The following is a 14,391-nucleotide window of genomic DNA, read 5'->3' on the forward strand; positions in this document are numbered from 1 at the left end:
GGCAGATTATACAAGTTTTTTTCTCAAACATGTCATGTCCTTTTGTCGACGATCCCATTGATAAAAAAGCTGTATTAATTCACAGAGAGTTTACGACGGTATTGAGTCCCTACTATAGATGTATTTTCATTTCCACATAACCGATTTGAGAGGTATTTTTTTTATCACATTCCATTAGATATGTAGATACCTTATCCGTCCTCATATCACTAACATCAGCCATCGTGGACAGGCTTTAACATCCCAGCAGGTTCTTTGTATCGCATTACGTTTTTTGCAAACGGCAGTTTTCTTTACAACAGTGTAGCGGATCATACTGTAATAGTAAAGCCACTGTATGCAGAGCAATCAGAAAAGTGAGACTCGCTCTGAAACGTTTTTTAAACATTTTTGTAGTGTTCCCTGGACAGTAGAGCCATTAAAAAGAAATTAATGATTATACATTATAGTTCTGTTAATGATATGGTGCTGCAGCCTCAGAATGGGATTAGTAGGCCTATAGTTTACTTCTTCGCCCGCAGGATTGCACCTAAATGAAATTATAGGTGTAATACAATTCCAGTTTTCACCAGTAATATTATAAGTTAACTGTGATTAAATATGAAATTAATACACTGTGATTGTGTACGCATTGACTGGAGTAGCAATTTTCTCCCACACCAATTCTCTCTTTTGCATCAGCAGCTGCTGTCAAGGTTCAAACTCGCTGTTTGTGCGCATGAGTATTTCCGCTGACCCATTTGTTTGTGGTTGTTACCATGGTGAATCGTAGTATCATGGCTCCATTCATACTGCCTTTTGTGCACGCGCGTAACCCTGAGTGAACATACTCCAAGTTGATTGAACCAACTCAAATCAGCTGTTCTGGAACCGAAAACTCTGAGTTTCCATCTCAGGGTAAATCAACTCAGACATCAGGTCCAAACCATAGACAGTAGGTTCATACCATAGACAGTAGGTTCATACCATAGACAGTAGGTTCATACCATAGACAGTAGTTTCAAACCATAGACAGTAGGTCCAAACCATAGACAGTAGGTTCAAACCATAGACAGTAGGTTCATACCATAGACAGTAGGTTCAAACCATAGTCAGTAGGTTCATACCATAGACAGTAGTTTCAAACCATAGACAGTAGTTTCAAACCATAGACAGTAGTTTCAAACCATAGACAGTAGGTCCAAACCATAGACAGTAGGTCCAAACCATAGACAGTAGGTCCAAACCATAGACAGCATGTTCAAACTCGCTGTTTGTGCGTATGAGTATTTCCCCCGACCCGTTTGTTTGTGGTTGTTGCCATGGTGAATCGTAGAATCATGGCTCCATTCATGCTGCCTTTTTATAGTGGTTGTGCACGCGCGTAACCCTAAGTGAACCTACTCCGAGTTGATTGAACCAACTCAAATCAGCTGTTCTGAAACCGAAAACTCTGATTTTTCCATCTCAGGGGAAATCAACTCAGACATCAGGGTTAGACTCAGAGTTTGTTAAACCTCCTACCTGGAACGGACCCCACAGGACTTATTCTGTTGACTGTTTACTTGTTTGTCTCCAGAGGAAGTATTCTGTTGACTGTTTCCTTTTTGTCTCCAGAGGATGTATTCTGTTAACTGTTTGTTTACTTGTTTGTCTCCAGGGGCCTGTTTCACAAAAGCAGAATATATAAATCCAGGATAACTGATAAAGCGAGGCTTGACCTAGTCTAATCTGTGCATTCTGGCTTGGTGCGTTTCACGAAGGCCAAGCCAGGCTGAGGAGGAGCGACTAGGTCGAGTCAGGCTGAGGAGGAGAGACTAGGTTGAGCCAGGCTGAGGAGGAGAGACTAGGTCGAGTCAGGCTGAGGAGGAGAGACTAGGTTGAGCCAGGCTGAGGAGGAGAGACTAGGTAGAGCCAGGCTGAGGAGGAGAGACTAGGTCGAGCCAGGCTGAGGAGGAGAGACTAGGTCAGGCTGAGGAGGAGAGACTAGGTCGAGTCAGGCTGAGGAGGAGAGACTAGGTTGAGCCAGGCTGAGGAGGAGAGACTAGGTCGAGCCAGGCTGAGGAGGAGAGACTAGGTCGAGCCAGGCTGAGGAGGAGAGACTAGGTCAGGCTGAGGAGGATAGACTAGGTCGATCCAGGCTGAGGAGGAGAGACTAGGTCGAGTCAGGCTGAGGAGGAGAGACTAGGTCGAGCCAGGCTGAGGAGGAGAGACTAGGTCAGGCTGAGGAGGAGAGACTAGGTCGAGCCAGGCTGAGGAGGAGAGACTAGGTCGAGTCAGGCTGAGGAGGAGAGACTAGGTCAGGCTGAGGAGGAGAGACTAGGTCGAGCCAGGCTGAGGAGGAGAGACTAGGTCAGGCTGAGGAGGAGAGACTAGGTCCAGCCAGGCTGAGGAGGAGAGACTAGGTCAGGCTGAGGAGGAGAGACTAGGTCGAGTCAGGCTGAGGAGGAGAGACTAGGGTCGAGTCAGGCTGAGGAGGAGCGACTAGGTCCAGCCAGGCTGAGGAGGAGAGACTAGGTCAGGCTGAGGAGGAGAGACTAGGTCCAGCCAGGCTGAGGAGGAGAGACTAGGTCAGGCTGAGGAGGAGAGACTAGGTCCAGCCAGGCTGAGGAGGAGAGACTAGGTCAGGCTGAGGAGGAGAGACTAGGTCGAGCCAGGCTGAGGAGGAGAGACTAGGTCAGGCTGAGGAGGAGAGACTAGGTCCAGCCAGGCTGAGGAGGAGAGACTAGGTCAGGCTGAGGAGGAGAGACTAGGTCGAGTCAGGCTGAGGAGGAGAGACTAGGTCGAGTCAGGCTGAGGAGGAGCGACTAGGTCCAGCCAGGCTGAGGAGGAGAGACTAGGTCAGGCTGAGGAGGAGAGACTAGGTCCAGCCAGGCTGAGGAGGAGAGACTAGGTCAGGCTGAGGAGGAGCGACTAGGTCCAGCCAGGCTGAGGAGGAGAGACTAGGTCAGGCTGAGGAGGAGCGACTAGGTCCAGCCAGGCTGAGGAGGAGAGACTAGGTCAGGCTGAGGAGGAGAGACTAGGTCAGGCTGAGGAGGAGCGACTAGGTCGAGCCAGGCTGAAGTAATTCAGATAGATGTGCGTCCATGGCTTTCCTCAAAAGACCGCAAGGCCGATCACAGATTTACTGATGCCAAAATGGAGAATACGCATCGTACATACTTTATACAGAGAGAGCAGCAGCTTCTTGTGGAAGTATGATGACGTGAAACACATTATTTGTATAAAAAGAAAAGAAACACGGCCGCTGTAACGAAACAGTGAGAGAAAGCGTAGCAGACGATCACGGACCGACTGAATGTGTAATTGTACCCTAAATATAAACATTAACTGACCACTGCTCTGAATTGAAGCCGTCATAATCAGACCATTCAAGGATTAGGCTACTAATCATTTGCACAAATTAACAGTTGTACTCTTTGCCTTAAAAGTAAGCAAAAGATAAGATTACTCAGGAAATTTACCATGAAGATCAATTTTCTACAACGCTAGAATATGATGCGTAAATATGTCTTTCACTCATTCCTCTCCCTCTCTCTCATTGGCTAAAATATAAATGTCCTAAGTCATATTAACTTCCACTTCTCGCTTTTAATGAAAAGTGCACAACTGTTCGTTTTTGCAAATGACAGTGACTCATTGAATGGTTTCAGTTAAGAGCAGTAGTTCTTAAATGTATATTTTTAGAGGGCGTTTTTGTTTTTTGTTTTTTTCATAGAGGACGAGTTTCCTTCTCTACATATTATATGCCTTGCTCCCTGGTATATATGGACATAGAAAATAAAGACACTGAAGAAATTGGACTCTAAAATCTAGAAACTATAAAGATAATAAAGTGATGATTCCATGCACACTATAAACATGAATGGAACAGAGTATATTCATCAGTTATATCCCCCCAATTATATGGTCAAAAACCATTGGGGTGTCCTATCCCTGTTGTTACATGAATGTACAGTAGCATACATCACTATATAGTTACTGGTCCAGTGAACTAAGACTATCATTTGGGAGGATTGTACAGTTAGTATATGTTCTTAAAATTGTACAATCCTCCCAAATTATAGTCCCAGTTTACTGGACAACACAAATTGTGTGCTAAGAATGCCAAATACAATGCACATGGATGCAGAACAAACATGATCCTTACTGTCAAAGAATGAAAAAAAAATGAATCAACTAAAACAATTGCATGGTGCATTCTTCAACTATAGAAACACACATGTACAGCATTGTATGTATTGCCCTTAGAAATACTTAATTTGAAACATATTTTAATTTTTTTTTATTTCATACAGCAATATAACAGTAGCAATGAAAAAATAATGGTCACAACTTTAAATAATTAAATGAACAGCAATACGCACCTGTTGTATTTTAATCCAGGCTGATAACAACAGGGTAAAACCACTGCTGGGTGATCAGAAAAGGCTCCAGGATTAAATAAATCCTGGCTGTTAGCCTGGTCAGGAGCAGGCTAGCTGCACATAATAAATCTCCATGGTGATTTATGTGCATCCGCTTTCGTGAAACCGAGTCAAGGCTAAATTCATCCAGGATAACTGGGAAATCCCTTATCTTGGTTTTGTGAAACAGGCCCCAGAGGACATATTCTGTTAACTGTTTGTTTACTTGTTTGTATCCAGAGGACATATTCTGTTGACTGTTTACTTGTTTGTCTCCAGAGGAAGTATTCTGGACTCTGCGGTGTGTCTGAACGCAGGCGGTCAGTACTTTGTGAACGTCGTCTTCAACAAACAGCCGGGATCGGACGCCTCGTCCAGCTCACACCTCCTGATCGACTCGGTGAGGAAGTCTTCATCTGTTGTACAGTCTGACTGTCCAATCACAACTCAGCAGCAGGAAGTAGTCTGACTGTCCAATCAGAGCTCAGCAGCAGGAAGTAGTAACAGTGTGTGTGTGTCAGTGTTTGTATCTCCATATTTATATATATAGGGGCGGCTGTGGCTCAGTGGTAGAGCAGTCACCTGCCAATCGGAAGGCATATTCATAGACCAATACACTTGAATACATCTATGAATACATATGTTTTTCAGATGGATCTGATTCCCAGTATCGAGTCTGTCCGTGACTTCTGCTCCCAGAGTGACCTTGACTCTTTCCGACACTTTCGCTGCATTGGATTGGCTGCCGAGCTCGGCCAGCCAGAGTCGCTATTGGGAGTCTGCGAGGGACTCATCAAGAGCATGTCGGCACGAATCCACAACGGAGCTGTTCGTATGTATTTCAACACAAATCCATAACTGAGCTTTTCTTTTTATAAATTTAATGATTTTACACTTTCAGATTTCTTGTTCTCCCCGTTTTTCTGAATATCTTGTTTATAGGGTTTATTGCCATAGAAAATTAAACTTACATGGAATTTCCCTTGGTGATTGGTGCATACATAAACAAACAAACATATTAAACATTAATATGAAACAAACAATTAATACAGAAAACAAATATATACAAAATAGCTGTTTAGCATAAGAAAATGAAGGCTGAATGGGTTGTGTATAGAATGCAAAACACAAAGTATGTGCAATAGGCAGCTGTAAAGTCCAGAATGAAGGAGTGGCTGTGTGGTGGGTAGGGATGGGGGGGGGTTAAGAGTCAGTGTCAGCAGGGGTCCCGGGCCTTGTTGGTGAGGCTGACTGCAGAGGGGAAGAAATAGTTTTTGTGGTGTGAGGTTTTTGTCCTGATGGACTGCCAGAAGGGAGAGGTTCAAACAGTCTGTGTCCGGGGTGAGAGGGATCGGCTACAATCTTTCCTGCCCGCCTTTCTAAATTAATCTCTGGGTTTTCCTGTTGTCAGTTTGCAGGTGTAACGTCGTTGGCTCTGTCGGACCATCTTGCAGTAGCCAGGGAGGATTCTGTGAATGTAAACCCAATGTGATTGGACATTGCTGTGATACTTGTGCACCACTGACGTTTGGTTTCGGACCTGACGGCTGCAAACGTAAGAAACTCTCACATGCAAAATCCCAAAACACACAAGATACAACATAAAGAGTTCTAAGAAAGGAAGTCCTTCTGAAGTTTTCATAATTTGTATGAAAAATTAACACTCCGACGGCCGGCTGACTTTTTGTCTTTCAGAGGCTGCAGGAGGCTCTAGGTAAAGTGAAGATGATATAATAAGAAACTATATAATCTAGGGAATCCAGTGGCACCGGCCAGTAAATAACAATGCTCCAAAGTTATGCTAAATTTTGGGGAAAGAAAAACTGACATTTTTAAAGGTTTCCCTTGACCTTTGGCCTCAATATATCTGAATGAAAATGGGTTCATGGGTTTATTGACCATTAGATGGTTTCAGAGCTGTTTTTAGGTCATAAAAAATGGTTTGATTTTTTTCACCAACTCTGTTGAAATGATAACCGAAACAAAATGCTGCAACAAATCATGAAACATAACCGAGCATGAGAATGGCAATCAAAACCGTTTATAATGTTTGAAGCTCCTATACACTTCAGTTAACTAAAGTACATTGTGAATCAATTAATTAATTATTTTTATTCTGATTTATAATTAGAAGAACTTGACACAGTGTTGAGCTGCATCTCAGATTAATCTTCAGGTTCCCAGGTTTCAGATGATGTTGACATGCTGTCATTCCCTGAACCTCCCGGTCCCCCCACCCTTTCCGCTCTAATAAAAAGGGCTGGAAAGCTAATGAAAGCTAATCCCAGGTGTTAATGAAAATCAGTCTGAGGATTTCTTTTCTACTGTTTTGTTTGCAGCATGTGAGTGTGACCCTCGAGGTTTGCTGTCGGAGCTTTGTGATCAGGTCAGAGGTCAGTGTGTGTGTCGTTTAGAGGTAACGGGTCAACGTTGTGATCGCTGTCTGGCGGGGTTCTGGGGTTTCCCTTTCTGTCGACCCTGTGAATGTAACGGACTGTCGGAGGTGTGTGATGAAGAAACCGGAGAGTGTCTGAACTGCAGGGAGCAAGCCATTGGACCAAACTGTGACAGGTTATATGTCATTATATATCTACAAATAACACTTATTGTATATCTGTAATTATACCATGGTCTGGATGAATACTCAATTCTGATTGGCTGCAGGATGTCCATAAAAAAGTGAAACAGGACACCTACTGAAGGAGTTCTGGTGAAACTGACTGTTTACCGTTCTAAATGAATGCGCTACATTAAAAGAAAGTGGGAATCTGTTATTTCCAACACTGTGTAGTGCTTCAGTGCCTTGTCCTCTGAACACCACAGGATGGCGCTAACACACAAGCTGCAGTGGGAGCAGTAAAAATAGTTTGCATTGCAGAAGAACCTTATGGGATGGGAATGATTGTTCCAGGTAATAGTCACACCCTCAGGCGTAACTTTAGATTTTGATTGTAAAACACATCAAAATATAAATTGATGGTTTAAAACAATGTTATTTAGCAAGTGACCATGGTATAAGCAGGTTAATGTCCATTGTCAGGTATTAATGGACGACGGTGAAGTCCATTAATACCTGACAAAGGACACCTCGTTGGGCATAGAACAGGGCTAGGGTTAACCCCTCTCCTGCACTAAAGCCAGGAGCATCCTGTAGATTCATTTCTAGTGACCTCCTGTGTTGCTGACCAGGTGTGTGGAGGGTTACTATGGTAACCCTGTATCCAGAACGCCCTGTCAGCCCTGCCTGTGTCCGGACGCTCAGAGCAGCGGACGTTTCTTCGCCACCTCTTGCCAACACGACCCACAATCCCTCAGTGTTACCTGTGACTGCCGGGAGGGGCACACAGGTAGGATCTTACCTCTCTGTCAAAATGATGGCTGACTACTTTTTAAAATGAACTCTGGGAAGAGACAGGAGCACTGTATCCAGAGAGCGGAGAGTCATGATTGGACTATGAGGTTTAAGGAGATAAGACAGGTAGTAACTGCTTATGAGTATGTTTGTCATTAAATAAAGGTTTATTGTTACTGATTAAACATAGATGAAATCTGATTTTTTTTATAGTTTTTAGCGGTGACTCAGAATGAAAATCTGCAGAAAATTCTGCATCCACATATTCCCTGTGATCCTGCTGATCAAGCTAGAGTACATTATTTAATACATATTCGTTCCATGAGACATAGTTAACTTTCAGTTTTGACTCATGCCATTTGTGTTCTAATCTCCTGCAGGAGTAGTTAAGAGCATGTTTCATCATTATACTGGAGTATGTATGTATATATATATATATATATATATATATATATATATATATATATATATATACATACATACTCCATACTCCATATATATATATATATATATATATATATATATATATATATATATATATATATATATATAAGTTTTAGTTGTAAGAGGCGAAACTCAACTCAGGAGACTAAAAAGAGTTGTTTAAGTCACTTTGTACAGTTTTAAGCAGTGCTGTCAATGCAGTGAAAGGAGTGCAGGCAGAGGCTTAGCTTTGTTTATGTGCATGAACATTTACCTTCATGATGTTAGCATTTCAAACTGACGGTGACTGTCTCAGGTCCAAGCTGCGACAGATGCATCCCTGGTTTCTATGGTGACTTGTCGTTGCCTGGCGCCCAGTGTGAGGAGTGTCCCTGCAACAACAACATCAGCCCAGACGACCGTGACCCCTGCAACAGCCTGACGGGCGAATGTCTGCAATGCCTTCACAACACGACGGGACCCCGCTGCCAAGACTGCAAACCTGGTTACTACGGCAACGCCCTGGACCAGGACTGCAACGGTAGAGATTATGATAATGTTTTATATATATTCTGCTGGGTTATATAACACTCTAGCACTCTAAACCCGTTTTATTCTCTTAACATTCCGACCACTCACATTTACTCCATTTTGTTTCCACATTTCCTCACTTTAATTCTTCCTTTAATTGTTTACAACTTTTTGAGATTTGAAATTCAGAAATATTACTGTTGTAATATTCGTAAGTTGGTTCGGTTTACTGAACCAAAAAGAGAAAAACGGCTTCAGAGGAAAGTGAAAGTGGGCATGAAATTTGCAGACACTACTCTGACCGAGTTCTCCAATTGATCTAAAGTGAGAGTTTTTAAAAAGGTGGACCACAGCCATCCTCTGTCGGAGGCGTTTCAGTTGCTACGTCTGGCCGTAGGTACAGGAATAACAGATTAAAAACATATTTATCATTACTGCCATACATATATGATTAATCGCTATTTCATTGTTGTCTTTTGTAATAAATCTGATTGTATGCGTTGGCTGGCTTTATCATAGATCACCACTCAGTGAAAGAAATGACTACCTTATATTTATTGTGCATTTCCCAGAATGCCTTTGTGACCGGCGGGGGACGGAGGTGACTCAGTGTCCTCTGGAGAGTCCCTGCTTCTGTGATTCCAGGACGGGACAGTGTCCCTGCAGGACGGGGGTGCTTAGCGTCCTCTGTGATGAGTGTGAGGACGGATACTGGAACCTGGGCAGAGCCTCAGGGTGTCAACCCTGCAGCTGTGATCCTGTTAACTCTTTCTCCAACATCTGCAACAAGGTAACCACAGACACAACCACAGACACAGACACAACCACAGACACAACCACAGACACAGACAAAACCACAGACAAAACCACAGACACAGACAAAACCACAGACAAAACCACAGACACAGACAAAACCACAGACACAACCACAGACACAGACACAACCACAGACACAACCACAGACACAGACACAACCACAGACACAACCACAGATGTCAACCCTGCAGCTGTGATCCTGTTAACTCTTTCTCCAACATCTGCAACAAGGTAACCACAGACAAAACCACAGACACAGACACAACCACAGACACAACCACAGACACAACCACAGACACAACCACAGACACAACCACAGACACAGACAAAACCACAGACACAGACACAACCACAGACACAACCACAGACACAACCACAGACACAACCACAGACACAGACACAACCACAGACACAACCACAGACACAGACACAGACACAGACAAAACCACAGACACAACCACAGACACAGACACAACCACAGACACAGACACAGACACAACCACAGACACAGACAAAACCACAGACACAACCACAGACACAGACACAACCACAGACAAAACCACAGACACAACCACAGACACAGACACAACCACAGACACAACCACAGACACAACCACAGACACAGACACAGACACAACCACAGACACAGACACAACCACAGACACAGACACAACCACAGATGTCAACCCTGCAGCTGTGATCCTGTTAACTCTTTCTCCAACATCTGCAACAAGTTAACCACAGACACAACCACAGACAAAACCACAGACACAACCACAGACACAGACACAGACACAGACACAACCACAGACACAACCACAGACACAGACACAACCACAGACACAACCACAGACACAGACACAACCACAGACACAGACACAACCACAGATGTCAACCCTGCAGCTGTGATCCTGTTAACTCTTTCTCCAACATCTGCAACAAGGTAACCACAGACACAACCACAGACACAGACACAACCACAGACACAACCACAGACACAGAGACAACCACAGACACAACCACAGACACAACCACAGACACAACCACAGACACAACCACAGACACAACCACAGACACAGACACAGACACAACCACAGACACAGACACAACCACAGATGTCAACCCTGCAGCTGTGATCCTGTTAACTCTTTCTCCAACATCTGCAACAAGGTAACCACAGACACAACCACAGACACAGACACAACCACAGACACAACCACAGACACAACCACAGACACAGACACAACCACAGACACAACCACAGACACAGACACAACCACAGACACAGACACAACCACAGACACAACCACAGACACAACCACAGACACAACCACAGACACAGACAAAACCACAGACACAGACACAACCACAGACACAACCACAGACACAACCACAGACACAGACACAACCACAGACACAAGCACATACACAACCACAGACAGACTCAACCACATACACAGACACAACCACATCCACAACCACATACACAACCACATACATACACAGACAGACACAGACACAACCACAACCACATCCACAACCACATACACAACCACAGACATACACAGACAGACACAGACACAACCACAGACACAGACACAACCACAGACAGACACAGACATAACCACAGACAGACACAGACATAACCACAGACAGACACAGACACAACCACAGACACAGACACAGACACAACCACAGACAGACACAGACACAACCACAGACAGACACAGACACAACCACAGACAGACACAGACACAACCATAACCACAACCATAACCACAACCACAGACACAGCCACAGACATAACAGACAGTGTACTGTTTAGACTGCTATTCATCTTTTTTACCTTACACTACAAACATAATGACAAAGTTTCATCTTTAGGTTAAAGGGTTGTAATGTGTAACTTTAAGGAATAAAACAACTTTATATATTCAGCACATTCACATATTCACCAGTTTGGGGTTAATTACTTACAGTAGAAACTGTTTATTGACTGAAGTGGTGATGTGTTCAGGTGACGGGACAGTGTCCGTGTCGTCCTGAGTTTGGAGGAAGACAGTGTGACGAATGTGGAGAAAATCATTTTGGGAATCCAGACCTGCAGTGTATCTGTGAGTAAAGACACAAACACACCTCTAACATTGTCTTTAAGCCTTTCTGTGACAGATGTCAGCTGGTTTTATCTGTATAACTCGTCTCGTTGTCAGCTTGTGACTGTAACCTGGAGGGAACCGAGCGTCCGTCATGTGACCCTGAAACCGGCGAGTGTCTCTGTCGGGTCGGCATCACCGGTATCTTCTGTGATCAGTGCGCCCCTGGCTATGACTCAGCATTCCCGGCCTGTGCGGAGTGCCACTCGTGCACCGGCCTCTGGGCTGAAAGCATGACCGATGTCCATCGAGCCGCCCAGAGGATGAAAACCTTCATCACTAGCCATGGCGATGACCTGCGGCCCAGAGACGGTTGCCAACTGCAACAGATGCTGGAGATGAAGTCCAAGCTGGACGGCCTCGCCAACTTGACGAGACTCTCGCCACCAAATCTGGAGAAGCTGGAGAAACTGTTTGCAATGATCGGGTATGTTCTGCAGTTATTAACTTCACAGAAGAGTTACAGCCTCACCGCAACATCAGCAAACACAGAGTAACACTGTGAAGAAAAATGTTCTTCCTCACAGGAAGGTGAAAGACGGCATCGACCCGAACATGATTCTGATTGACCTGTCTCCTCTCCTCAACACGGACATCGACAACATTCGTCTGGAGTTCAAGACCCTGCTGAATAACCTGAAGAGGAAACTCATCGAAGATCCGGACGATGAAGAGGAACACATTGAGGGTACAGCGATGCTGTTCTTGTAACATTTTCATGTACAAAAATGACAGATAATACTTCTCTGAAGTACTGATAACCCTTCGCTCTTGCACACTTTATTGTGTTATAGATTTGAATATATACAGTATATTCACCCATTTTCTGCAGCGTCTGTGGGGTCAGCTTGTCCCTCTGCTGGTTCAGGACCTCTTACAGTGATGAGTCCGCTGTTCTTCTGGAAGTTTAATGGTCTCGTTCAGATCTTTGCCTCCACACAGTGTCATGGTGGTTTACTAAGAGTTCCTTTTGTCTGACACAGGGATATTTCAGTTGCAATACCAACTTTGCTTGATGTGAAAGACATCAGAAAACTAATGCTGTAAATTGTACAAGGAACCCTCTAACCTGCTTACATTATTAAAAATATGAATATTGTTGTTAAGAATTGGGCCCAAAGCAGTTACACTGAGACTGATGCTGAGTCACCTGCACACATGTTCGAGAAAATTAAACATGCTGATCATGTTTCATTTTAAAACAAAACTTCACAGAACAGACTGTGCTGATTTAATTCTTTCTTAGTTTATTCTGATCTCAGTGTGTTGTCTGATCCTGTCGAAGAGCTGCAGGGTTAGATTTATTCTTCTTTAGTTTATTCTAAACTCAGTGTGTCCTCTGATCCTGTTGTAGAGCTGCTGGATGAGATCCAGAAGCGTCACAACGCCTTCATGTTGGACGAGAAGAGAGTGAGAAACGCTAGCAGAGCTCTGGAGGACTCCATGGACACCAGACAGGAAGTTAAACACAAACTGAGCATGTGCAGCAGCAGCGGCAGCGGAGACCTTGCGCTGCTGGAGAAGAATGTCAAAGAGCTCAGCGTGGTCAACCTCAATCGAAAGGTAAGTATTAACTGTAGAGTCACATGACTCACACATCAACCAATCAGAGATGTGGATGAAGTTCCTTCATGTAATGTTAATAATTAAGAGTGTGTTGTGATACTGTGTGCAGTCTAAAGTATGACATAAATCCTAAAGCTCAAGTGACCACTAAGTGATGAATAGGCACAGTCAGGTGAATGTATTCATGATCTTTAACCAGTATGTTGTGGACTGATGCAGCTCTGCGGAGGACCAGGTCTGGATGACTGTTCAGGCTGTGGTGGAGCGCTGTGTGGATCTCTGCATCTGGGAAACAGGAAATGTGGAGGTCCAAACTGTGACGGAGTGGTTCCTGTGAGTCAGATAGCTTCAGAGACAGCAGAGAGAGCAAAGGATCGACTGGCCATGCTCCCGTCCAGTTTGCAGGAGTCCCATAACAAGGCAGGTTTACTCTGGGACACTGGGCTGAAACTAGAGTGCAGTTCAGTTCAGTTCAATTTCATTTAGATAGCACATTTAAAAACAACCATAGTTGACCAAAGTGCTTAACAAGGTCAAAAATCAAAGAGTTTAAATACACAAACAATACACAATATACAATACAAAATAACCAACAGTAGAAAAAGGCCAAGATATCAAAGCTCAACTAGAATTGAAAGCCAATGCATAGTAATGGGTCTTAAGCAAGGACTTGAATGTTTCAGTGGTCCGAGCTGTTCTTACATGAATCAGGGGGTTTTAACATGGTCGTGTGTGCGATTGGTGTCTTTGTAAATGATAGCGAGAGTGGTGAGTGTTATCTAGCTATTCTTATTCTATCTGTAAAGTGTCCGGAGATAACTCCTGTTAGGATTTTACACTATAAATCAAATTGAAATTTAATTGAACTCAGTAAAGGCTTAGATTAGATCAATAGTTCAGATTAGAGATGCAACAGTCCAGAGGGATATTGCACAAAACCAGGGAGTAAGGGATTAAGCCAGGATATTTCAGTTATCCTGGCTCAATTTAGCCTTGACTTCGTTGCACAAAAGCAGAGGCACCTAAGTTACCATGGAGATTTATTCTGTTCAGCTAGCCTGCTCCTGACCAGGCTAACAGGCATGCTAACAACTAGCCTGCTCCTGACCAGGCTAACAGGCAGGCTAACAGCTAGCCTGCTCCTGACCAGGCTAAAAGGCAGGCT

At 44.0% G+C, this 14,391-nt stretch overlaps 1 protein-coding gene across 1 annotated transcript in view; it reads left to right on the top strand.

Moving 5' to 3' along the window:
• The window catches only part of lamb4 (laminin, beta 4), a 48,387-nt gene that overhangs the window by 27,219 nt on the left and 6,777 nt on the right, over positions 1 to 14,391 (top strand). The window contains 12 exon segments of the mRNA XM_028586085.1: positions 4,665 to 4,785; positions 5,037 to 5,217; positions 5,797 to 5,940; positions 6,725 to 6,956; positions 7,575 to 7,732; positions 8,477 to 8,701; positions 9,264 to 9,481; positions 11,525 to 11,621; positions 11,718 to 12,087; positions 12,188 to 12,348; positions 13,015 to 13,223; positions 13,446 to 13,646. Coding sequence (XP_028441886.1) covers positions 4,665 to 4,785; positions 5,037 to 5,217; positions 5,797 to 5,940; positions 6,725 to 6,956; positions 7,575 to 7,732; positions 8,477 to 8,701; positions 9,264 to 9,481; positions 11,525 to 11,621; positions 11,718 to 12,087; positions 12,188 to 12,348; positions 13,015 to 13,223; positions 13,446 to 13,646 — 2,317 coding nt within the window.

Source organism: Perca flavescens, chromosome 8 (assembly GCF_004354835.1).
Source record: "Perca flavescens isolate YP-PL-M2 chromosome 8, PFLA_1.0, whole genome shotgun sequence".
NCBI classification, from domain to species: Eukaryota; Metazoa; Chordata; class Actinopteri; order Perciformes; family Percidae; genus Perca; species Perca flavescens.